Here is a 25,473-nt window from a genome sequence, read left to right on the forward strand (position 1 = left end):
GAGGGGTGGTGAAGAAAAATAAAAGCACCTTCCGCTTGTCTCCTCGTGAGCCCAGCTGATTCCATAAATGTTGGTCGAACATCAGAAACATTCCTGGAGATGAAGAGAAATGAATCCAATGTGTTTGGGCCTTACAATTATTTTATGAAGTGTCAAAAGTGAAACTTTTTGTTCTTGCAAGGAACTGCGTGACCCTCCCTGCCCTGAAGTCCAGAGGGACAGAGCCCTTCCTAGAGGCAGGCTCCCTGCTGAGTTTGCACAGCATCTCCGCCCAGTTCCTGGGGGCAGATTTTAAATGAGCGTCCAGGGGTGGTTTGTGTCATGTTAGAGAGGAGACTACCTGGCCAGCTTTTCGGAAGCATCTTTATTTTGGTGTTTTTTTATAAGTAAAATAGGGGCGCCTGGGTGGCTCAGTCTCTTAAACATCAGAGTTGGGCTCAGGTCATGATCTCACGGTTGGTGGGTTCAAGCCCCAAGTCGGGCTCTGTGCTGATAGCTTAGAGTCTAGAGCCTGCTTCAGAATCTGTCTCCCTCTCTCTGTCCCTCCCCCGCTCGCACTCTGTCTCTCTCTCCCTCAAAAATAAACATTAAAAAAAAATTTTTTTTAGATACAAGTAAAATAAATCCAGCATATACTGAACATAAAAAAACCAGTGAGAAAATAAACAAATAATAATAAATGAAGTGACCCAAGAAGCACGTTGGTTGACAAGATACAGGAAGAACGCAGCAGTGGAGAGCAGGCCGGCAGGTGGGGTGCTAAGGCTTCCCAGAGGAGTGGCATCTGGGTTTGAATGACAAAACAGATAGAACGATACGAAATGCTAAGATGTAATACTTATAGGGAGCTGATCGTGTTGTGGACACTGTTCAAAATGGTTTACGCGCATTAACTCATTTAATTCTCGTGGCAGTTTAGGTATTGTTATTAACCCCATTTTACAGATGATAAAACTGAGGCACAAGGCACAGGCACAAAGCTACTTAGTGACAGATCTGGTCTGCCAACACAGGCTATCCTGTCCTCCACAATCAGCCTTGTTCTTTAAAGTCACTCAATTTAAAAAGCTGGTATTATTAGGGCACCTGGTGGCTTAGCTGATTGGGCGTCTGGCTTTGGTTCAGGTCATGATCTCACAGTTTGTGAGTTCGAGGCCCGTATTGGGCTCTCTGCTGTTAGCTCGGAGCCTGCTTTGGGTCCTCTTTCTCTCTCTCTCTCTCTCTGTCTCTCTCTGCCCCTCCCCGCTCTCAAAAATAAGTAAAAAATAAAACATTTGTTTAGAAAGCTGGTATTGTCATATTGATTGTTCTCTCTTCCCTCTTTTCCATTGTGTTCTATTATGCATATGCTGATTTTTACTTAGCACTGTGTAGGTCATGTTAGTGTTCTGTTCCTAGCTTGTCTCTTAACTCTATCATGATATATTATTCTCCTCAGGTGACTGGCGTCCATTATATATTATAGGACAATTTTAGTTTGTAAATCTAACTCTGAAACATAATATTAAGTGTAGTGGCAGATACGATTAGGTTTTCCTGTATTTCCTGTTTGTGCATGTGCTCAAATATATTAGCAGTGAACAAATAACAAAAATAAAATAATTCTGTAATTCTCAAAAGGGTCCCATATGAACAATAGGATTTTACACATCAGGGTTGAAAATGAGATTTTTTTTTAATGTTTATTCATCTGAGAGAGAGAGAGAGAGACTGACGGAGTTCAAGCAGGGGTGGGCAGAGAGAGAGACAAAATCTGAAGCAGGCTCCAGGCTCTGAGCTGTCAGCACAGAGCCCAACACGGAGCTTGAACCCACAAACTGTGATATCCTGACTTGAGCCGAAATAGACGCTCAACTGACTGAGCCACCCAGGCGCCCAGAAAATGAGATTTTTATATGCTAGAAATAAGAAACAGCATTCCTGGGGCTCCTGGGTGGCTCAGTCAGTTGAGCGTCCTACTTTGGCTCGGGTCATGATCTCGCGGTCCGTGAGTTCGAGCCCCACGTCGGGCTCCGTGCTGACAGCTCTGAGCCTGGAGCCTGCTTCGGATTCTGTGTCTCCTTCTCTCTCTGCCCCTCCCCTGCTCATGCTCTGTCTCTCTCTCTGTCAAAAATAAATAAACATTAAAAAAAAAATTAGAAAAAAAAAGAAACAGCATTCCTTTTTTAAACATTTCCTCCCAGTTTGGTTTTGCGATACAGTTCTTACTGACTGTAAACAGAGAGGCCAGTCCCAACAGACTGTGGAGAAATGGCGCTTCTATTCAAATGCAAACAGTAAAGCTGATCAATAACACTGATGAATAAATTGATCAGTGGAGGTCCTAAAACTATTTTGAGTTCTCAGTAAAAGGGCGTATAATTAGAATCGAGGACTTTCAAAACACAAAGCATAAACAGCTAATATCATGTGAAGAAAATTCACTTTGAATGGCTATCAAAACATGCTGATTAAGGGGCCCCTGGCTGGTTCAGTCGGTAGAGCCATGTGACACTTGATCTCGGGGTTGTGAGTTCAAGCCCCACGTTGGTTGTAGAGACTACTTTTTCAGAAAAAGAAGTAAAACAGGCTGATCAATACAAAAATAAACCACGATGTTCCTATATTGTCACAGTAAGACTTACAAAATAACAATATATAATCTTTCAGGGAGTATAGTAAGACAAACATCCTCATTCTCAAGGTGGAGTGTAAACTGAACAATCTTTTTGAAAAGAAATTTATAAAAGGAGTCAAGGCCATCAATACCTTCATATGCTTTGGCCAGGAATTCTACTTCTAAGGGTCTCTGTCAAGAAAAAAATAATTAGAAATGCAGACAGTGATGTATATATAAAGATTTGGTATCATGGAAAACTTAAAATATATATAGTATGGTGAGTGTGTAAATTATGGCATTTCTGTGGAGCAGAATGTTATGGAACCATCAGTAACTACACTCATGTACAAGGTTAATGGTGTGGGAGATGCTCACGATATGAAGTCAAATGAATTAAAATAGGGGCAACACCATTTATGACGCATTGTATCAACTCATAGACAAATTCATTTCAAACCAATTCAAGGGTATGTTTTTCATTTGCTTTCTTTTTGATTAGGGTTATCAAAAAACAGCGTATGGGGCTCCTGAGTGGCTCAGGCGCTCGGTTGAGCGTCTGACTTCAGCTGGGGTCATAGTCTACAGTTCGAGCCCCACCTCAGGCTCTGTGCTGACCGCTTGGAGCCTGGAGCCTGCTTGGGATCCTCTGTCTCCCTCTCTCTCTCTCTTTCAAAATAAATAAATAAACTTAAAAAAAAAACCACAAAAAAACCCCAGCTTATTCAATTTTTTTAAGAAAAGCAAAAACATGGCTGTTTTTTCATGCAGAGAGAAGTAAATGATATGCTAGAATTACATAATTTTATAATGCACATGGACCCTGAAGATGACTTTCTCATACCTAATGGTTCATCTTCCACAGCTACCCACGGGAAAAAAAAAAAAATTCAATCGTAACGCGTCTTCCTCTGCTCTGGTCTCAGTTTCCTGATTTTTCAAATGGAGCCTCGTCTGTCTAGATGCATGGTCTGCAAACCTCCTCTGTGGGCGAAAGAAAAGGAATGGTATTTCTCTCCACATCCACACCAAAGCACTGGGGGAATTAGTGACACCATTGAAGTTTACGGCTCCTTTTTACATATTCAAATGTGCGCTACTTTCTTTCTAGGGGAAGATTGAAGTAGGACGTTCACACCACGATGTGAATTGACAATTAAAGTTTAGTGTTATTACTTGCGTGGCCAGTGCAGTTAGAATACCACATTATGCTTTGTGTTTCATAGGATAACGATGTGCTGTATTCTGTGGCGCTTGAGCGTATCATTCGATATAAATATAGTTACTTACTGAAAATTGTGTGCAAGTTATAAAAAGAACTTACAAGATAGTAGCTTAAATAAAACATGAAATAGTTTTCGCTTGGTGTCTGATTTTCTAATGCCGCTTTTCTCCCTAGCAATTCTTTGAGGTGGAGGAAGAGACTTTTGTGCAAGAATCAGCTGCTCTCAAAATGAGTAATTTGTTAAAAAGACTGAAGGAGAGAGAAGAAACGATTAAGGAGTTAAGAGAAGAGCTATGCCAATATGAAGAGTCTAGATTTCAAAAATTTGTAAGTGTCAAAACAATGAATAATTAATTTTTTTTTTATAACATTTTTTTTATTTATTTTTGGGACAGAGAGAGACAGAGCATGAACGGGGGAGGGTCAGAGAGAGAGGGAGACACAGAATCGGAAACAGGCTCCAGGCTCCGAGCCATCAGCCCAGAGCCTGACGCGGGGCTCGAACTCACGGACCGCGAGATCGTGACCTGGCTGAAGTTGGACGCTTAACCGACTGCGCCACCCAGGCGCCCTGAATAATTAATTTTAATACAGGTAAATAAGGCTATAGCTTTCCAAAAGTTTGGGTTAAGAATAAAGGAAATACAGGTGGTATATCTTGGGCATCTCTCCACAACATCAGCCAGTCCAAACTTTTCTGCTCAATGGCATATTCCAGAAAACCCATAATAGTTATAAATAGGAGCAATATAATTGTATTCAATTTTTATTCATAATGGAAATAAAATAACCTATCTCCCACTGCAAAAATTTTCCTCCCCTCGAAGAGCACGTAAATAGATTTTTGTTTTAATTTTGAAGACCCCGGCCCTGTTTTGCTGTTCTGACAGTTTGAAAGACACAAAGCAATCTCCCTGAGTCAGAGGCTTCCAGCAAGGCCCTTGGAACAAGAGAACTTCTGAGGAAAAATCTTGGGGAGGGTTTTCCCCCAGTTCTCGTCACAAAGGGAGTCCGAGGCTGGTTTACTACTTAAACAGAAGACTGGTGGGAACAGATATAGAAAGAGAGAGAACAGAGAGGCTAAACTCCTGTCAAGGAGGAGAACTGGAAAGTGTGGACATTGAGGGTGAGTTCATTGTCACCTCACTGTGAGCCAGTGGCTGTGGCCCCACGGCAGTTCAGAGCCATAGAGGGGTTTTCATTAATGGATTCTAAGAACAAGAAACTGATTGTTTGAGTAGGAGAGGCTCGCAGAGAGGCCGGAGGAATAACAATCTTTTTGAGTATCAACTGGCAGGCACCGCATGCCTCATCAGCGGTATCTTATCTTGTAGCTAAGTTTACAGCGGAGGAAGCAGAGACAGGGTGGCTAAGTTACTTCCCCCAGGCATATGGCTAGTAGACCAGTGAAGATAGCATGTGAACCAAGGTCCAACTGAATCCAAAGCCCACAAAAGGAAGTGGGGCTCTGGGCTCTACAGTAATATGTCAAGGTTGTAATTTTCAAAATTAACTAATTAGTATGTATATATAAAATAGACTATTATCATAATATGTTATTATAATGTACTAGTATATTAATACTTATGGATACATCCACCTGTAAATATCGACACACGCATATACATCCACAGAAAAAGTCTGAGAAGTTAGGTACCAAAATGTGAACACTGGGAGGAAACACTTGCTCGTTGCTGGGCCCTTTAAGTGTAGTCTATAATTTACCTAAATCCCGCATTGGTATTCTTATTTAAAACGCCAAGTTTAGAAGAGATAAGGAATTGAACTTATATGATTCTATTTTTTTTTTTTTAATTTTTTTTTTCAACATTTTTTATTTATTTTTGGGACAGAGAGAGACAGAGCATGAACGGGGGAGGGGCAGAGAGAGAGGGAGACACAGAATCGGAAACAGGCTCCAGGCTCCGAGCCATCAGCCCAGAGCCTGACGCGGGGCTCGAACTCACGGACCGCGAGATCGTGACCTGGCTGAAGTCGGACGCTTAACCGACTGCGCCACCCAGGCGCCCCGAACTTATATGATTCTAAAGGATTTCGTTTATTAATTGGTGAAGGCGTGTTTGCTTTGTATAATCTATTAGGATTCTTTATGTTCTAAAAAAAACTGAGTATCTTCTAAGCAATGTAATTGTGGAGTGTGATTAGCATAGATCTAATAAAAACGAATACTAATTCTTTTTACATCTTCTGATGGCTTTGGAGGAGGCATATCCAGTTCCTGCACTTACATTAACCTTTTCCTGGGTCTAAATCTCGTCTTTTTAATTAATTTTTAATTAATTAATTAACTTTTAATGTTTATTTTTGAGAGAGCAAGAGATTCAGAGACAGAGCGCGAACAGGGGAAGGGCAGAGAGAGAGAAAGAGAGAGAGAGAGAATCCAAGCAGTCTCCAGGCTCTGAGCTGTCAGCACAGAGCCCGATGCGGGGCTCAAACTCACAAACTGTGAGATCATGACCTGAGCTGAAGTCGGACGCTGAACCAACTGAGCCACCCAGGTGCCCCTAGTCTTACTTTTCGGAGATAATAACTTAAGAGAAAAGACGAAACAAACCGTAATAGTATCGGCTTTTAATCTTGCCTTGGTCAAAGTTATCCAGCATAGATTGGCAAGGTGATTTTGATCCATTCATTTCCCGTTTGTGAGGTGCAAAGCAATACCCGCTTAGCTAAAAGAGAGTTACGAGAAGGATACCTGTTGTGCTGACTGTGAATTGCTTTGAGCTCTTTGAAAAAAGGTGAGTATATACATTCCAGTTATCATTATGAGGAAATGCACTAGCCCTTATGACTGTCTGGTTTACATTTGGAGAAATGCACTGAACAGAACTCAGGACTTGGTGAAACCTTCCCAATTTGGTAATTGAGCTCCTTACACTAAGACATGAGGTGTATCTTGTTATGTTTGCACTCGCAAGTGTTCTCTACCTGTTGATTGGTCTCTCTGATGCCCTGGGGAAAGAAGGAAGATAAGAATAAGTGGTAGTGGCTTTGTGGGGACCAGGGAAATGGAAGGGTCCACCCTGCTCTTGTACAAGCAGGTGTTCCCTGGCTCAAGATGGCATCCGGAGGCCCCGGGTTATTCCACTGTAATTTGTCCCCAGGGAGACCACCTCACAATTTCTGTAAACACCCTAAGAGCTGAGGAAGGTGAGATAGTCCTGATTAACTAGGTGCGTACGTTTCTCTCAGCTCCTTCGGACTCCAACAAAACGCGTGACCCTGGTCTCCCACCTTGACTGAGGGCCACGTAGGGCAGTCAGTAATATGGTGTACATTTCAGAAACATGGATGTGAGTGCCACAAAACAGATCGTGATTTGTATAAAATAAACCTATGGAGAATACCCCCGCCTTTTTTTTTTTTTTTTTAATCCTCTAAGAATAAGATTTCCTAAAACTCCCTGCCGCTTCCAGAAGAGGTCTTTTTTCATTTGTAGTTTCATCTTGTGCAACTGCTCCCTCTGGTGGCACCAAGAAGCTTACGACACGGGGCCTCTGAAATCTGATTTGGAAAAATGAGTTTGGAGAACCAGTTGGGAAATTTCAAAGTAGCAATGGAGATCACTTGTAAAAAAAAAAAAAAACTTGAAATAAGCAAGCCGAATAAGCAGTATCTTTCCCTACTGCTGGGTTATTCCCACTGGCAGCCAAATCACATAAATAGCTTTGTAGTTAACACGTATTCCGATTATCTCTCCAGAACTGTTTTTGAGGAAAATCTGATAAGAATGCGATCGCAGAGGGGAAAGTTTAATAAACAGCCGCCCTAAATCATGCTTGTAACCAAATGGAAACCAGGCAAGAAAACTCTTCGACTTTCAGAAGCCTCCTGTCTCCGATCGGAACTTCCTGGGTGTCGAATATTCCTCAGAGCAACTTCATGCAAGGGCTGAGCCTCGTTTCCAGGTTTGGGCGCCGTGACTCAACCGCGTCCTGCTGCAGTTGTCACGTGGTCACGCTGTAGGCTGACAAATCCCCGTGAGGACGGCCGAACGAGGCCAGCGTGTACCTGGACGCGTGTGTGTGCCTGCAAACACGCGTGTGTGCTGCGGTCGCTTTAATTAGTTGTCGTTTTGAGAAGGCTTCATTTTTTTCTCACCTTAGCACGGATGAGCTGTGCCACCATCGCCCTCGCACCGCCCACAAGCGCACAGGACTGCTTGTTGCTGACGGCGCTGAAACAGAGCTGTCATTCAAGAGCCACAGCTCTGCAGGGCTGCACTGCCCCAGTGCGCCACTTTCCTGGTTGTCACTCACTGGGAGAGCACCTGCTCTTCTCCATGACTGTCATGCGGCACGGGCACGCATCAGCACAGCACAACACGCCCCAGCAGCAAATTGAGATGTCCAAGTATTATACGCGGAGCCTGCAGAATTGAGACACGAATAGGGCAGAAGGAAGACTGCTGAGAGGCACATGCAGGGCTCTGAACAGAACTCCTCAGACTTTATTGTGCTTAGGGATCACCCGCAGCTCCTGTTAAGATCCAGATTCTGACAGTAGGTCTGGGCTGGGTCCTGAGAGTCTGTTTCCCATACGCTGCTGGGCGATGCTGAGGTTCCCGGTCTGTGGACCAGACGTGGAGTAGCAAGGCTCTGTGGTGTGCCAGCCCTCAGACATGATTCTTGCAAGATCTGTTTAGGATTCTGAAACCTGGGAACAGTGATCCCATTCCGCACATCTTGTGAGTGTTCACCAGAGAAAAATAGTGCATGAGCCATGGCCTGAAGTCATAATTTTCGCATGATAGAAAAACTTGACATCGGTGAGTTCCGTTATCAGTTTAAGATTCCAGAGTGATCATGGATCGCACACGACCTCTCCTCAGCTATAATGCAGCTGTAAATAGCGACACCTAGTTAACCACCTTTTAATGATCTCCATCCTTTTCAACCTTGGTTTATTAAATGCAGTTTATTTTAAAGAAGTCTTGTGGTTTAAATAAGCCAGAGCTAGTGGTGTGGGCAGATGGTAAAAGGAACCCCACCACAAAATCTGCCACTCAGAGTGGAACAGATGACCGTAGCAGCCCAGAACTATCCCTTTGTTCATTTTGCTAATGAGTGTCCTCATTGCTGTGGGAGTCTGAATAGTTAATTACGTGCAGTTCCTGCAGCTGACAGATGGTGGGGACAGAGCTACAGATTAACCTCACAAGAAGGAGGGGCTGTAGATGGACAGAAGGGGAAAACCAGTTGAATGTGTTTTCCTTGCTTCCTGCTTTTAAGTGAGAATTTTAGAAAACACATCTAAGTATTAGCCGCCACCCCTTATAAATACTTTGTGTGATTAGTTCAAACAGTTCTTGTATAGTTTATGCTAATGGGTGCTCATGCAATCCACTGTGGGTATTCTTATCCTGCCAGTTAGGAAACCTTTGCTTAACCCTTTGAAGACAAATATTGTTTGTTTGTTTGTTTGTTTGTTTGTTTGTTTGTTTAAAAAGCCCTTCTAGTCTATAAGTACATGCTGTGATGGCTTCAAGTTGAACGTGTGGGACTAGAAATTAATTTATTAAGGAAACAGTGTTGTTTGTTAACTATTAGATTTGTTAGCTTTCCTCAGTTAACGAGTGAGTTGGGCTCAAATGATTTAAATAAAATGGTGATTCAAAATCATAAAGATCTGTATTGGGTTTAGTGCAAAATTTAACATTGTGTTAAAAATTAACTCTCACAGAACTCACTTCCTTAGTAGGTGGCTTGTTATTTCTTAAGGGTTTATTAAATGCACTGCAAAAATTGCAGCCACTTGTTTGTCTTTTGAGCCGTTACGGCCACAGAGAAAAACATTTTAATAATTGACTTTCAGGTATCTGTGAAGTTAAAGAAAAATACAATTCCAAAAGGAAAGCAGTATACTGGGAGTATACTGTTTTTGAGGAAAGGTTTTATTTTGGAGTATTAGCAATCACGGCATGCCTGCAGAAAGAACAGGTTATCATTCATCTAAAGATGAAAGTTCAAAAGCATTTCTGTCCTCTAGATGAATTTTGAAGGGAGGCAGATAGGACCTTCTATCTCTTGTAGCATAATAACATAATGACTTTTAAGCATCCTCCTTAAGATCTTGAGATTGCAGAGTCATTTAATATTTTCCCACCATGAAATATAAAGTTCTCCACCAGCTTCCCCAATCCATTACATCTTAATTTAAAAAAAAAAAATGCGTGGCAGTAAAATCTAGACAGCCATAAGCGAGCATATTCAGATGTGTTTCAATAGCTTTGAAGAGGACAAGAAGAAGAAGAAGAAAGGAAGAGTAGCTTCCCAATAAGCTTCTATTGCGTAAGAAAAAGCCTCTCCCATAACGGACAAGGCGAGATTTAAACAAAAGACGCACATAATAAAAATGTAAATGAGTTTGCTTTACTAAAACTATAACTTTAAAGTCTTTTGTTGTAAGTTATCCTGAAACCTTCTTACAAGGTAATCACTGTTTGCATAGAGATTTAAACCGAAGTCTTCAATAGCATTCAACGCCTGCACAGCCCCAGTGTGACAGGCATGCAAAGCCATGTTAATGTTCAGAATGTGAATTGCCTCTGGGTGGTTCCTCCACGAGGCAGAAAACCAACTGTGTGGATATCCGTGTGCCTGATGGACTCCATGCGGCTCCCGGCCTGAAAACGTCACCACTTTGACATGTGATGTGCTCCTCATGACACTGGCGACGCTGACACCGGGAAATGCCACAAAGGCAACAAGCCCCCCTCCTTCGCCGTGCACTTTGCTACCCCCTGGCGCTGCCCGTCCCGGTCTCCCCAGTCTGCCTAGTTACAGGCGGACAGCACTTCAGACACACACAGAGGGAAGGGTGTGGGTGGGGGGGCCCCAGCTGCCTCCCCGGACACAGCCTCCGTAATGAATTGACCTGAATGATGAGGGCACACAAACAGTATGATATGCATTATTCCTGTCAATAAAATGTCCCCATGGGCTGTGGTCTTTGTACGGAATGTACCACAGCCTTTCTTCCAGCGCGCTCTATTTAATCTCCTTCCTTTTTACTATTCATATTATAAGTGTGTAATAGAATTCAGAAAATTATATGATAGCTCTTCTGTATCTGTATTGTGTCGTGTTGCATATTTAAATCTTCGGCTCTGTGCTTAGAAGTACGGGATTCCCCATCTTTTCAGGACGCTTTTGCCAGAGAGACAGCTCTAGAAAGAGAGGATTTGGAGTACAAACTGGAAAACGAGAGGCTGCTTCAAATCGTTTCAGAGCTCGAAGAAGCAATCCGACTCAATCTAAGGGAAAATGCAGTATTAGGTAACATTTTACAGTCATCTTGGAGAAAAACCTATGCATCGGGCACTTCCTAAAATCCATAGCTCTATTTGTCATTACCAAATGTACATTTGCTTGGTTATTTACATTTACAAGATCTGTTTGATTTTCACGGAAGATGGCATTCCTTGCTTGGGAAAGAGGATTTTTTTTTTCTTTTTTGCTTAGAAATATTATAAACAGAAACTTTTGCTGATTTCTGTCCCATATGATTGATTGATTATCTGAAAGTTATGACATTTAAATACTTAACACGCAGATTGGGGTATGCTTTGCGGAGACACAGAGTTAGCCCTTTCGGAAAAAATATGCTACTACTTACTATGGAATTATCTGCAATTTTGGATTCAGATTTAAAGCACAAATTTCCCTGTGTATGCTTTATACACCCCCCCCTTTTCTTCTCCAAACCATAAACGTTGGCAAAAGTTGCATTTAAATCACCAAAGTTGAAGTGTTTTGAAGTATTTTGTCACTTACTGTTATCTTCGTATTTATGTTAATTATATAGTGTTCCCCTAACCTGCAGTTATGAAAAGCAACGAATAAGCAATAAAAAAAAAAAACCTTACAGCAAAACGTTGATAAAACCAGAGATACTACGATATCCCTTGAATATAAATTATGCCTTGCCAGTGCAGTTTCATTTTCCTTCTAACGTGGTGTAATAACGCTTTTTCAGGTTCTGGTGGTTCTTACTGTGTCCCAAAGTACCACCTGCTAAAGCACTTTGTATTGGCTGTGACTAACAGCAAAAACGTCCCTTGCTAGTATCGATGAAAAGCTTTCAGCCCTCGGCCACACTTGGATCTTGAACTTAGTTCTTAATCCCTATCTGACCAGCCGTCTGAACAGCAGGAAGAAGGCTGTGAATGTCAAGGGCAGTTGTGAAGGTCACAGTCCTGCTAGGACTCGAGTCCACCACGCCTGCCAGCCGCGTACAGCCTGTCCCGGAGCAGGGAGTTTGAATACAGGGCCATAAGTTTGTAATTTCATGCTTGGCCTCTCTCTCCTTTTGTTTACAGAAGATGAAATTATAACTCTGAAAGAGATGGCAGCAAAGGATCATAGAACTATTCAAAAGGTACTGTAACTTTTTACATCGACGAACGACTCCTTTACGCTGAAATATCAGCACTATCGGTGGCTTAACACTGCATCCCGCTTGTCCCGAGGTATAGAGAAAAATCGATTTCTGTGTTTCATCTCTCCCGTTATTTAGGTAGGGTCTCTGGTAATCAATAAGGATTCCATCTTGAAAATGAATTAATGTGCAGAGGCTTTTTTCTTTGGGATAGCTGAGGGTTTACCTCGTTGACTGTAAGGAAAGAAAAGTTACAGGACAAGGAGATCCCAAGATGCGCCTGGGGAAAACTTGTCGTTATTATTAACAACGAACAATCTTATTTGCAGCCCAGATGTGGCCGCGTGTTCATTTTGCGGTGTGGATGTACTGAGCTTATGTTGTGCAGGAAATCTGTATTTAGAACAGGGAATTCTTTTGGTATCGCCAAGGTCAAGATCTCCTAGAGCATCCAATGCAGCAGGACCTCAGCGGTTCTGCGCCCTCGCACAGGTCAGGCGCCCCTGCTTTGGGGTTTCTTCGCTCTCTGTACCATAGCCATCGACACATTTTCAGTGATGGTGAGTCCTCCCTGCCATGCTGTAAGCCCCACGAGGGCAGAAGCAGTATTTTTTCCATCTCTGGTACATTGCCAATGCTGAGCACAGAGCCTGGCAGCCTTACAGATGCTCTTTCAGTGATCCGTAGGATGAGAATGTGTTTAGAGGTGAAATTCACAGGCGAAAATGTGTATTTACGTCCCTGAATTGTTCCAAATACACATAAATGCTTCCTGCTAGCTGAATCGAGGGTCAGTTAAAAATGAAAATTAGGGGCGCCTGGGTGGCTCAGTCGGTTGAGCGACCGACTTCGGCTCAGGTCATGATCTCGCAGTCCGTGAGTTCGAGCCCCGCGTCGGGCTCTCAGAGCCTGGAGCCTGTTTCCGATTCTGTGTCTCCCTCTCTCTCTGCCCCTCCCCCGTTCATGCTCTGTCTCTCTCTGTCCCAAAAATAAATAAAAAACGTTGGAAAAAAAATTTTTTTTTAAAAATGAAAATTAATTTAAAAAATGAAAATTAATTAAAACTGGATAACATTAAACATTCAGTTCCTCAGTTGCACTACCTTTATTTCTAGAGCCCAGGAAACGGCCACCTGTGCTTAAGTTTAGGTCCAAATTTCAACTTGATTTTACAGTTCAGGGTATTCTTGGGTTTTAGGTAAACGACTTTTAAGAATTATTTTTTTATCTTAATTTAATTTTTTTAAGTTTATCTATTAAACTTGAGAATGAGAAAGCATGAGTGGGGGAGGGGCAGAGAGAGAGAGAGAGAAAGAGAGAGAGAGAGAGAGAGAGAGAGAGAGAGAGAAGAGAGTCCCAAGCAGGTTCCACACAGTCAGCACAGAGCCCGATGCAGGGCTCGAACTCACAAACTGTGAGATCATGGCCTGAGCTGAAGTTGGGCACTCAATGGACTGAACTACCCAGGAGCCCCTAAGAACTACTTTTGATTTGATTTGATTTGATTTGATTTGATTTGATTTGATTTGATTTAAGTGTTTATTTTTGAGAGAGAGAGAGGCAGAGAGAGAGGGAGACAGAGGATCCGAAGCAGGCTCCGTGCCAACAGCAGACAGCCCTATGAGGGGCTCAAACTCACAAACCGTGAGATCATGACCTGAGCTGAAGTTGCACACTTAATCAGCGGAGCCACCCAGGCGCCCCCTGAGCACCATGTTTTAAAGAATTGGTTAACCTGAAGGCTCAGAGTCGGGAGATGTTTTCTCTGATAACTGAACCCATCACGAGTTTTCAGGGCGAATTCTTTTTCTGGCACTGCAGCTTACTTGCAGTGGTGACCGTTCAAGTCCCATCCACACAGAGAAAACAACAGAGTTTGCGGACAGACAAGTTTCACTTTCTTGGCATCAATGTCTATGGTTGAAAATGAAGCCCCAGCCTTCTCGTGTCACGTCACCTACAAGGAACCGTCACAGTTTATTTAAATGTTTCTGAAACTGCTCAATCCGTACGGCCACCGGGAGAAATGAATTGTGTAGGCTTACTATTCTCTGGGAGGAGCACGAGAAATTAAGGCCAGAAAAACCTGAGCGTCAGGCCACTGATTAGAAAAAACATGCCCTTCAAATGACAGGTTATACCCTCTGTGAGCTTAAATATTCCCCTTAAATCCTTCCTCAGCTTCCTTAAATCTTCACTGTCCCAAGCTAGCCCTCTGTGGCTATTTGAACACATGAATCACGTCTAGTGCAACTGAGGGACTCAATTCTTACTTGTATCTCATTTTCATTTAAAAAATTTTAAAACCGATACTTGCTTCGGTATATTGGAAAACCTTTATGTATATTTTAAGTAACTTGGTATGTGAGTCTACTTTTTCTTCTGTGGATTTTATGCAGTCTAAATACAGATCAGACATTCCCAATGAGATTTTAGCCCCCAAATGGACACACTGGATTTCCAAGACTTCGTGTAAGTGAAATATCTCAGCACTGATTTTTAATATTAATTATTACACATTGAGATGATAATTTTTCAGACAGATATTTGGATAAATAAAATTTATTATTAAAAGTAATTTCACCTGTTTGTTTCACCTTTTCTCACAAGGCTACCATAAAATTTAAAATTATATATGTATTTACACCATATTTTAATTCACAGCTCTCTTCTACACAAATATAGCAGATCCCTAGTCTGTTTGATTTTTTTTTTAACTTTTTAAAACAGTTTTATTTATTTATTTTTGAGAGAGAGCAGAAGCAGGGGAGAGCCAGAGAGAGAGAATCCCAAGTAGGCTCTGCATTGTCAGCACAGAGCTCGAGGTGAGGCTCGATCCCACAAACTGTGAGATCACGACCTGAGCCAAAATCAAGAGTGGGATGCTTAACTGACTGAGCCACCCAGGCACCCCTGTTTGATCATTTTTTAAATCCTGTATCTTTCTTTAACATGTACTCGATCGCCACAAAAACATTGAATATAGTCACAATGTGGTATCGAGCAGAAAGAATCTCGAACCGTAGGTTCCTTTTCATTTCTGCCACTATGGTCCCTTGGGCCAGTGGCTTATCTTTGCTCCTGTCTCTCATAGCTGACTGTGTGGATAGAATGAGAGAGTGTACATCAACGTGCTTTGTCAACTGGAAAGCGTACCAGGAGTTGTTGAACAAGTGAGAACTGATATTTACTGGTTTGGTTTCCAATATCCTCCACGTAATCAATTAATGTAGTAATGTTTATTAGATGCCTTTTAGTGCCAGGCACTGTGCTACTGCTGAGATACAAAAATCACACACACACACACACACACACACACACACACACCTCCCTGCTGTGGAGCAGATTAAGTCTAGAGCAGGAGACAAAAACCCCTGGGCTGTGTGATAATGTAATGTAATGTAATATAATATAATATAATATAATATAATATAATATAATATAGTATAATATATAATATAAACAATGAAATAATGAGATAATTAAATAATTAATATAATATAATATAATATAAATAATGAAATAATGAATATAACATAACATAACATAACATAACATAACATAACATAACATAAGTATGTACACAGAGAAGAGATGTCTAGCTTTACCCAGAAGGGTCTAGAAAGGCTTCTCAAAGAGTTCCACACCTGTCTCACACTCTTTCACTCGAGCTGATCTTTCCAGGTAGATAGGAGGGTGTGGGAGCTGGATACAGAGTGTGAATGCATAAAGTGTGAGATATCCCTGTGGACTTGTTTGTGATTTGGTATGGCTAACGAATGAGGTAGGAATCTGGTGAGCCATGTGGTGAGAATTTGTGTTGGGGCAGGAAGAGGGGGAAATCTGGGGAATGACAGGCAGAAGGACAAGCAGTTCAGAAGCCTCCGGATACGACACGTTTTCTTTTTTAGCCCCGGATGCAATTAGAAACAAGTTGAAAAAGGCCTGTCTCCGGGGAGGCTGACCTCTTGCCATCTCTCGGGGCTTAAAGCACTGTCTATGATGGCATTCAGTAACTTTTATGTTTCAATTCCAATAATCTAATAACAGCTGCATCAAATCTATCCTCCAGCTGTGGCCATAACACGAATGTCCTTCTGGGAAGGAGTCGGACCAGAAGTCAGACATCACAGCCCAGGGTGTGATCAGCCTCGGGACGCGGGGCAGCACAGTCGGCCGTGGGGCACGTGGGGGAGCGCAGCATGGATTGTAAGGGATCCGGGAAGGTTGGAGGAAGGACACCGAGCCGACTCCCCGAAGAGAGGCTCTGGTAAGCCAGGAAAGGGATATGGGAAGTGGGAAGGGTGAAAAACATGCAGAAGGGGAGTAAATTCAGGCGATCTGCGATAGCGGAAGGGTATGTGAGAGCAAGCGGCAGCAAGGCGCAGGGCACATGGCAGGGGATTATTATTCACGCCAAGGGGTTTGAATTCCCTTCTGAGTGCACTGGGGAGCCTTGGACATTGGGGAAGGATTGGATTCATTGGATTTCTTTGTTTCAGAAAGGAAATGGGTGGGAAGGGGGGAAATAGAGAGCGAGAGAGAGCAGTTAAGAGGTTCCTTGGATAAACCAGGGAAACTATGATCTGAAACAGGAAGAGGACAGTGACCCTGGTAATATTAATGAGAGTCATTTGGCGCAACTGGGGCAGTTGAGAAGCCGGGTGAATGCCGAAATGGAGACGGTGGGCAAGGGGAACTCTCTAGAAGTTTGGCTGTGGATGGCCAAGAAGCGGTAGGGGAGTAGTTGGACGGGGACATGGGCTGAGGAAGGAATTTTTTTTTAAAGAAGAAACTAGAGTATTTTTATTTTTTTTTTTTCAACGTTTTTTTTTTTTTTTTTTTTTTTTTATTTATTTTTGGGACAGAGAGAGACAGAGCATGAATGGGGGAGGGGCAGAGAGAGAGGGAGACACAGAATCGGAAACAGGCTCCAGGCTCCGAGCCATCAGCCCAGAGCCTGACGCGGGGCTCGAACTCACAGACCGCGAGATCGTGACCTGGCTGAAGTCGGACGCTTAACCGACTGCGCCACCCAGGCGCCCCGAAACTAGAGTATTTTTAAATGATGTCAATGGAAAGAAGAAGGAGAGAGTGGACAAATGGCAGAAATCCTCACTGATAAAGAGTGCTCTCAAGAGGACAGGAAGGGTTGGGGTTAACGGCCTTGACGTTTGTGGTAATTGGCCCCCGTTGGACACTTGGCGACCCTCCTTTTCAGGCCGAGGTATGGTGATTTAATACAACATCTTTTCCTTCCCTTCCACCTCATTCCTTTACTTTCCCTAAAACCTGCCGTCCAGCCCTCCACCTCATCAACTACACCGCTGAGTCACCTCTGGAGCCTCCTGTCTAGCCAGTCCCCGTGTTCTCCAGCCCTGCTCCGGTGGCAGTGGGCCAGTCCTTGCCTGTGGTGGCATTGCTAGACTCTGGGGTTTTAACCCAGGATAGCCACGCCCTCCATCCGCCTATCATTTCACTTGAATCTAATTAGCACCCTTTCTTACTACCCCCCCACAGGTCTTGCAATCTCCACTACTTTTCTCAATTCCCTTATTCCGTCCCCCCATGCTACTTCCTAATTCACAGACAACATGACAGGCTCTTGGATTTTTTTCCCTTCTGCACTCTCTTACTCTGTCACCTTTACTCTTTTTCTTTTTTTTTTTTTTTAATTTTTTTTTTCAACATTTTTTATTCATTTTTGGGACAGAGAGAGACAGAGCATGAACGGGGGAGGGGCAGAGAGAGAGGGAGACACAGAATCGGAAACAGGCTCCAGGCTCCGAGCCATCGGCCCAGAGCCCGACGCGGGGCTCGAACTCACGGACCGCGAGATCGTGACCTGGCTGAAGTCGGCCGCTTAACCGACGGCGCCACCCAGGCGCCCCACCTTTACTCTTTTTCAACAGAACAAGGACATTCTTTGCCCTGATTCATCCTTCCATCTATTCCCCGACTCATCTCTACGTCCCTCCTCTTCTGGAACTTTCTGCCTCAGCCCCTTTCTCTCTAATGCCTTTAAAACTTTCCCTCTAGCCTACCGAGTGAAACCATCATCTTGGTGGTATCTATTGACCCTAATCGTCTCAAGTCATTGCCATTTACTGTAACTTCAAATATTATTTCAAAGAAATCTGTCTTTACCACCCCTTTCTCATTACCCCAATGTTACTTTTTCCTGTGGGTAAGGTCACAGTGAGATGTACATTGCTTTCAGTCCTTTTGAGGTGTTCTCCTTCCTGAATTTTCTTCTGTATATGACAGGATTGCCACCCCCCCCCCCCGCCATGTCATAGATGCGTTCTGCAGTAATACTTGCTTCTAATTCTTCACACACTTCTTCACTCCTTCCTAAGCAAGATCTGTCAGTGGCTTCTCCTCCTCCATTTTCCACTTGAACGCTATTCTTGGGATTTGTATTTATCCTTGGTCTTCTTCGTTTTCTCTCTAGCTGACCTCAGACTTTCCCATAACTGTTTACAGTGACTTTCAAACTGCCTTTCCTACTTCATGATTTCCCTGAATAGCACGTCCATAGTTTTCACTCTATTCTCATCCTTAATTTCAACGTTACATGCATTTTGACAGTTTCTGTCCACTCCCTAGGGTAATTAGAAGCTCCCTCTGGGGCCCCAAATACCTGGGACTATTTGCCCCCTTAAGGTCAGGAAGCATCTCGTTTATCTTTATGTTCTTAGTCACCAGCACTAAAAATTATTGGCTGAAAAATGCTCTACACATTTGTCAAACCCAGTGTCAGAACTTGAACTCATTATCCCTTGAGTCTAGACTCTCTGTGTTCCCCAGTTTAAATGAACGACACTGCCATGGATCCAAAAGAACAGATGACAAATCTAGGGCCATTCTCTACGCTCTCCTTTATACTTTGTATCCAATTCGTGGCTCAATCGGTACATCTTTCTTCCAAAATTTATCTCAAGTCCCCTTTCTCTGTCACAACATTGCTCCAAACATGGTTGAGTCTCTCATCATTCCCATAGATTCGAACTTCACTTTCCTGTCTCCACCCTCACTCATCCCTTTTCAAATCCAGCGTTCACACTCCTCCATAGTTTTCTCATACTCTAGTTGTATACGCTAAAACCTTCAATGGCTTCCCATTGCCTACGGTATAAAATCAGGCCACGCAAAAATACACTGAGGGATTTTTATATGCCGGGAACAGCCTAAAACACCTTCACATTTGCTGTCTCAAATTCTCTCTGGAAGAACTCTTTGAGGTGGGGTTTATTCTCTTAATTTCCAGACAAGAAAACTAAGACTCGAAGCGTAGATTTAGTTTACCCGTACAGCTCGTAAGGAGAGAGCTTAGATTTGAGCAGTCTCCTGTTCGTCTCACTGCACCACCCTGCCTTCCACCCCTAATGATGGCATCAAGTGCCTCTCATGCCGTCACCTGACTCTCCTCCTTTCTTTTCCTGCCGCTTCTTTCTCTCTGCACCCTGGGCCCCACGACGTTAAGCTTTTCCCAACTCCTCCGTGACTCCACACTCCTCTCCAGTTGCTGCTTCGTCTGCCTTTTTCTCTGCCTTTTTCCTTCTCCAGCTTTTTGCACTTTTTCGTATCCTTCACAACTGTTGCCAAATGGTGCTTCTCCTGTTATATCTTATTATAATTATGGTTGCTGGGATGTGTGGATTTTTATGCTTTTTGACCATCTGAAATTTTGATTTGTTAACATATTTTCTTATGTATTCTAGTCAATTTTTTCCACATTGCTCTCCTGCCATAGTGTAGATGCTCCAGAGGAAGGGATCTGTTCTCCTTCCTCTCTGTACCTCTATAGATGAACAAAATGCCTGGCATCTAAAAGGTGTTCCTTTTAGATAATATATACATATACATATACATATACATGTATATATATACATTAGATACAATAATACATGTGTATTAAATTAATGAACATATGAATTGATTGAATTGAATGGATGTCAAAACCAAGGTTTGAATATTACCAGCGTATCTAACATACACAAATGCAAACAATCATTTAAGACACCGAAGCAAGTCATAGGAGTACAGTGGCCCTGCATTGTGTACTTTTTGATGGCTATTTTCTTTTTTTTTTTTAAGTGTTTATTTATTTTAAGAGAGAGACAGTGAGCAAGCGTGAGCAGGGGAGGGGCAGAGAGAGAGGGAGAGAGAGAATCCCAAGCAGGTCCAGGCTCTGAGCTGTCAGCACGGAGCCCGACGCGGGGCTCGAACCCACAGACTGTGAGATCATGATGTGAACCAGCATCAAGAGTCTGACACCTGCCCGACTGAGCGCCCCTTGATGGCTGTTTTCATTAGGCATGAATGTACTTTGGTGTGCATATAAATATAACACAAAAATCTATAAAGAGAAAAGCAAAATTGCTCTTTTTGAGAGACTATACTTGCTTTATTATATATTGATGTCACATTTAAAAACATTTTTTTTTATGTTTGTTTATTTTTTGAGAGAGAGAGTGAGACAGTGTGAGTGGGGGAGGGCCAGAGAGAGGGAGACACAGAATCAGAAGCAGGCTCCAGGCTCCGAGCTGTCAGCACAGAGCCTGATGCGGGGCTCGAACTCATGGACCACGAGATCATGACCTGAGCTAAAGTCGGATGCCCAACCGACTGAGCCACCCAGGCGCCCCATATTGATGTCATATTTTGTCGGGATAAGGTAAGGAAGATTGTAAATAAATTGGCATTTTCTGTGCATATTTTGCTTGCTTTTATAGTCAAAATATAGTAATTACATAATAATATATTATTATTACAGGTAATCTACAGACATTTAAATTTTTAAAATCCTATTAGGATCCCCTTTTCTCATATTTAAAAGCAAAATACACTTTGCTCAGTTCTACTGAGGAGGAATTTTAGGTGTTCTGTTCTTCTCTTTAATGACAATGTAATATTCTTTTTCAGCTAATTGATGGTAGAGACAGATTGCTATGTGAGCTTGATTATGAAAAATCAGTAGTTCAAGAAATGGTAAGGCGATTTACATTATTTCCTAATAAATTTGAAATCAGGAATTTCGTTTAATCATGAAAGTTTCCTTTGTAACCATTTACTGTAAACGATTATTTCACCTTCGTGCATAATCTGAATGCACGCATAAGTATAAACTTTTTTACTGAAGTTTTATAGTAGTGTTTTTTATAAAACTGAAGTTTTATAGTAGTGAAGTTTTTACACAGTGTTATAGTGTATCAGCTATCGTGACCTGACAAATCTATACATTAAGCTACGCACACTACAATAAATGGACTCACCACACAACGTCATTACGATATTATTGACTATATTCCCCACGCTGTATTTTTCAACCCCGTGACTTCTTTATTTTATAACGGGAAGTTTGTACCTCTTAATCCCCTTCCCCCGTCTCTAGCAACATTTTCGAATGATCGTCTTAAGAAAACAGTTTGATGAGTATGCGAATAAATGCGATACGCTGTCATGTTGAAATAGCGTCACCGTTTAAAGCACTGCACAAAATTTTTGAGGATTTTTTATGGAGATTTGAAAAAAAAAAAAACCGCAAATGTGAGAGCCCAATATTTTGAAGGATTTGCTACTTTTCGTTACAAATTGCCATAACTGACCACAATAAAGAGCCCAGCTAGATATTTTGGCATTCTGTGTTAGTCTCGTAAGAAAACACTGCCTTTTTATGTTCTTTTAAGAGAACTTTCCAGACGGCTGCTCTTTTATTTTATCTGTTGACTACCCACCCCCTAGGCCCCCGCCACCTCACCCCTCCCCACCCCCGCCAGCTTATGGTGTTGTAATTCGGCTTTCAACTGGTCACCACTGGTATGTCTTTGTTACAGTAAACTGACTGTGTTTATTATAATCAAAAATAAAACACAGCTTGACTTGCGTTCTAAATGTGCTTGAAAAGAATATGATACTGTTTAGAGGAGAAAAGGTTGTTCATAGGAAGTCAACACCACTTCAGATATTGAAACATTCCCCTTTTTACAGCTCGTCACACTTAGTGCCAAGTCATGACTGTTTCCCTAACTCTGTTTTGTTGCTCTCAGCACCATGTGTTTTGGGTTCCTTGTCATAGAAATTAATGCCAAACAATGCTCCGGGGCTACAATAAAGCCTTCTATGAAACCAACTTGGGAATGCAGGCGAGGACAAAATGATGGTTAGCTCTTCACAGAAACCGTGGGCTAACAAATACGTTGTTTTGAACCCTCTGCTTTTCGATACCTGGCCTATAAAAATCGTCTCCGTTATTTGAGGTTACTTGGTTGATTCCCTCTCTCCCCTCCCCCTCTCCTGTCATTCCTCCAAAAGTCTAGGAGTTGCTTCTGAAAACAAACTAAATGTGCACATTGTCACGAAAAGCGACAGTGTTTCTATAGAATGGGGGCCAAATGTTACATCGTCAGTCTGTTTGTGGCCTCAGAAATCAGACTTGATCGTAAAAAAGCAAGTTTGGGCCAATACTATGAACAGAACCCATAGGTTTCCTTTGTCTCTTTATTTAAGCCTTAAGCAGTTAACTGGTGCTCTTACGGTGCCCGCAGAGGAGCCAATCACGTCTTATTTTGTTGTTGAGAAGTTTTTTGAGCACCAGGCTTCTTGCCAAGCAGCAAGATCTTGCATCACAAACCCGGCCGGGCACAAGAGCCTCCGGAAGGCTCAGAACTAGCTTGGGGGTTCGTGTTTTCAGTAGAGGGAGTCTGCTCAAGGTTCTTCTGATGTCCAAGGTTTCCATGGTGTACTTTTGGGCCCAGCAAGGTCACTGGCGCCCCCTCCCTCCCACCAGAGCATTCCGTTACTAACTCAGAGGGAGGTTGGCTTTGTGGCTGGTGGGCTTCCTTTGTTTCTTGCCACGGGACTTTTTTCCAGAAATGAAGATTTCTGGATTGATGATCGCACCTAGATGGGGAAGTGGGAGAAGGTGGAGTTGATGCTGAGTCGTTTTGTAGAAATTAAAGAACTTTCTCACTGAAGGGTTTTTGTTCCATGCTTGTCTATTACTGTCCTCCAACGCAGTTTGTTTTCTGGCCTCTTAAGAGACTAGTTTAAAAAGTCAAAGAGTTGGGGCGCCTGGGTGGCTCAGTCGGTTGAGCCTCTGACTTCGGCTCAGGTCATGATCTCGCGGTCCGTGAGTTCGAGCCCCGCGTTGGGCTCTGTGCCGACAGCTCAGAGCCTGGAGCCTGCTTCGGATTCTGTGTCTCCCTCTCTCTGACCCTCCCCCGTTCATGCTCTGTCTCTCTATGTCTCAAAAATAAATAAACGTTAAAAAAAAAAGTCAAAAAGCTACAAGTAAAAAGGCACCTTCAGTAAGGGTATGTAAGCAATGAGATATGGGGCAATGGTGTCCTTAGATTGGCTTGAGGGGAAGCATATGAAATAATTTGGTATCTTCCTGTGATTCCTACACTGAGTGGCTTTCACTTATCTTTTTTTTTTTTAATTGAGCTATAACTGCCACCTAACATTGTATTCATTTTTCGTGTACAACAAAATGATTTGATATATATGTGTATATTGTAAAATGATCACCACTGTAAGTCTAGTGAATACCCATCACCAAACCTAATTACAAAACTTTTTGCTTGTGATAAAAACTTTTAAGATCGGCTCTCTTAGCAGTTTCCGGATATACAATACAGTATTGGTAAGTATAGTCACCATGTTGTATATTATATTCCCAGGACATTTGTTAAAACTAGGAGTTTGTATATTTTGATCACCTTCACCCATTTCGCCCACCGCCCTTCACCCCCCCACCCCCACCTCTGGCAACCACCAATCTGTTTCTCTAAGTTCAGTTTTTAGACTCCACCTATAAGGTGTTTCTCTTCCTGTGACTTATTTCACGTGCTGTAATGCCCTCAAGGTCCATCCATGATGTTGCAAATGGCAGGATCTCCTTTTTTATGGCTGAATAGTATTCCGTTATACATATATGCCACGTTCTCTTTACCCATTCATCTGTAATGGACTCTTAGGTTGTTTCCACTTGTTGGCTATTGTGAATATGAACATGGGTTGCAGATAGCTTTTTGAGATAAGTGATGTTGCTTCTTTCAGATAAATACTCAGAAGTAGATTTGCTGGGTCACATGGTAATTCTATTTTTAATTTTTTTGAGGACACTCCATAGTGTTTTCCAGAGCGACTGCACCAATATACATCCCCACCCGCAGGGCACACGTGTTCCCTTTTCCCCACTTTTTTGCCAACACTTGCTATCTCTAGTGATAGCCATTCTATCAGGTATAAGGTGATATCTCATTGTGTTTTGATATGCATTTTCCTGATGATTGAGGATGTTGACCACCTTTAGAGGTACCTCTTGGCTATTTGAATATCTTCTTTGGAAAATGTATACTTAGATCGTCTGCCCATTTTTAATTGGGTTATTTAGGTTTGTTGGGTTCTTTTGTTTGTTTTGTTTTGTTCTGTTGCTATGAGTTGTATGAGATCTTTAAATATTTTGAATATTAATTCCTTATCAGATATATGATCTCCAAATATTTTCTACCATTCCATAAGTTGCCTTTTTATTGTGTTGATTGTTTTGCTGTGCTGAAGTTTTTAATGTGGTGTAATCTCACTTGTTTGTTTTTTATTCTGATATTTGTGCGTTAAGCATCATATCCAAAAAAATCATTGCCAAGACCTATGTCAAGAAGCTTTTCCCTTGTGTTTTCTTTGAGGAGTGTTATGGCTTCAGGCCTTACATTTAAGTCTATAATTTGTTTTGAGTTAATTTTTGTGAGTAGTGTAAGATAGGGGTCTAGTTTCATTCTTTGACATGTGAATGTCTGATTTTCCCAGAACCATTTATTGAAAAAACTGTCTTTTCTTTTTCTCTTTTCTTTTCTTTTTTCTTCTCTCTTTAGAGACAGAGAGCGAGCGAGAGAGAGAGAGCATGTGCAAATAGGGGAGAGGGGCAGAGGGCTGGGGTGGGGGGAAGAATCTTAAGCAGACTCCACCCTCAGCCCAGAATCTGATGTGGGGCTCAATCTCAGGAAATTGGGACCATTACCTGAGCCAAAATCAAGAGTTGGATGCTAGACTGAGCCACCCAGGCACCCCTATATTTTCTTTATTGAGCATTCTTGGCTCCTTTGTCAAATATTAGTTGATTATTTATTCGTGGGTTTGTTTTGGACTCTCGATTCCATTTCATTTGGTCTATCTGTCTGTTTTTATGCTGGTACCATACTGTTTTGATTACTATAGCTTTGTGATATAGTTTGAAATCACCAAG

General features: G+C 42.3%; 1 protein-coding gene across 3 annotated transcripts in view; it reads left to right on the forward strand.

Annotated features, from left to right (window-relative positions):
• The window catches only part of C8H10orf67 (chromosome 8 C10orf67 homolog), a 169,198-nt gene that overhangs the window by 53,851 nt on the left and 89,874 nt on the right, over positions 1–25,473 (forward strand). For all 3 annotated transcript variants that reach the window (XM_058681694.1, XM_058681693.1, XM_058681696.1), the window contains exons 5-8: positions 3,996–4,148; positions 10,987–11,119; positions 12,163–12,221; positions 21,150–21,215. In XM_058681694.1, coding sequence (XP_058537677.1) covers positions 3,996–4,148; positions 10,987–11,119; positions 12,163–12,221; positions 21,150–21,215 — 411 coding nt within the window. The remainder of the gene's footprint in view (positions 1–3,995; positions 4,149–10,986; positions 11,120–12,162; positions 12,222–21,149; positions 21,216–25,473) is intronic.

This window comes from Neofelis nebulosa, chromosome 8 (genome assembly GCF_028018385.1).
Source record: "Neofelis nebulosa isolate mNeoNeb1 chromosome 8, mNeoNeb1.pri, whole genome shotgun sequence".
NCBI classification, from domain to species: Eukaryota; Metazoa; Chordata; class Mammalia; order Carnivora; family Felidae; genus Neofelis; species Neofelis nebulosa.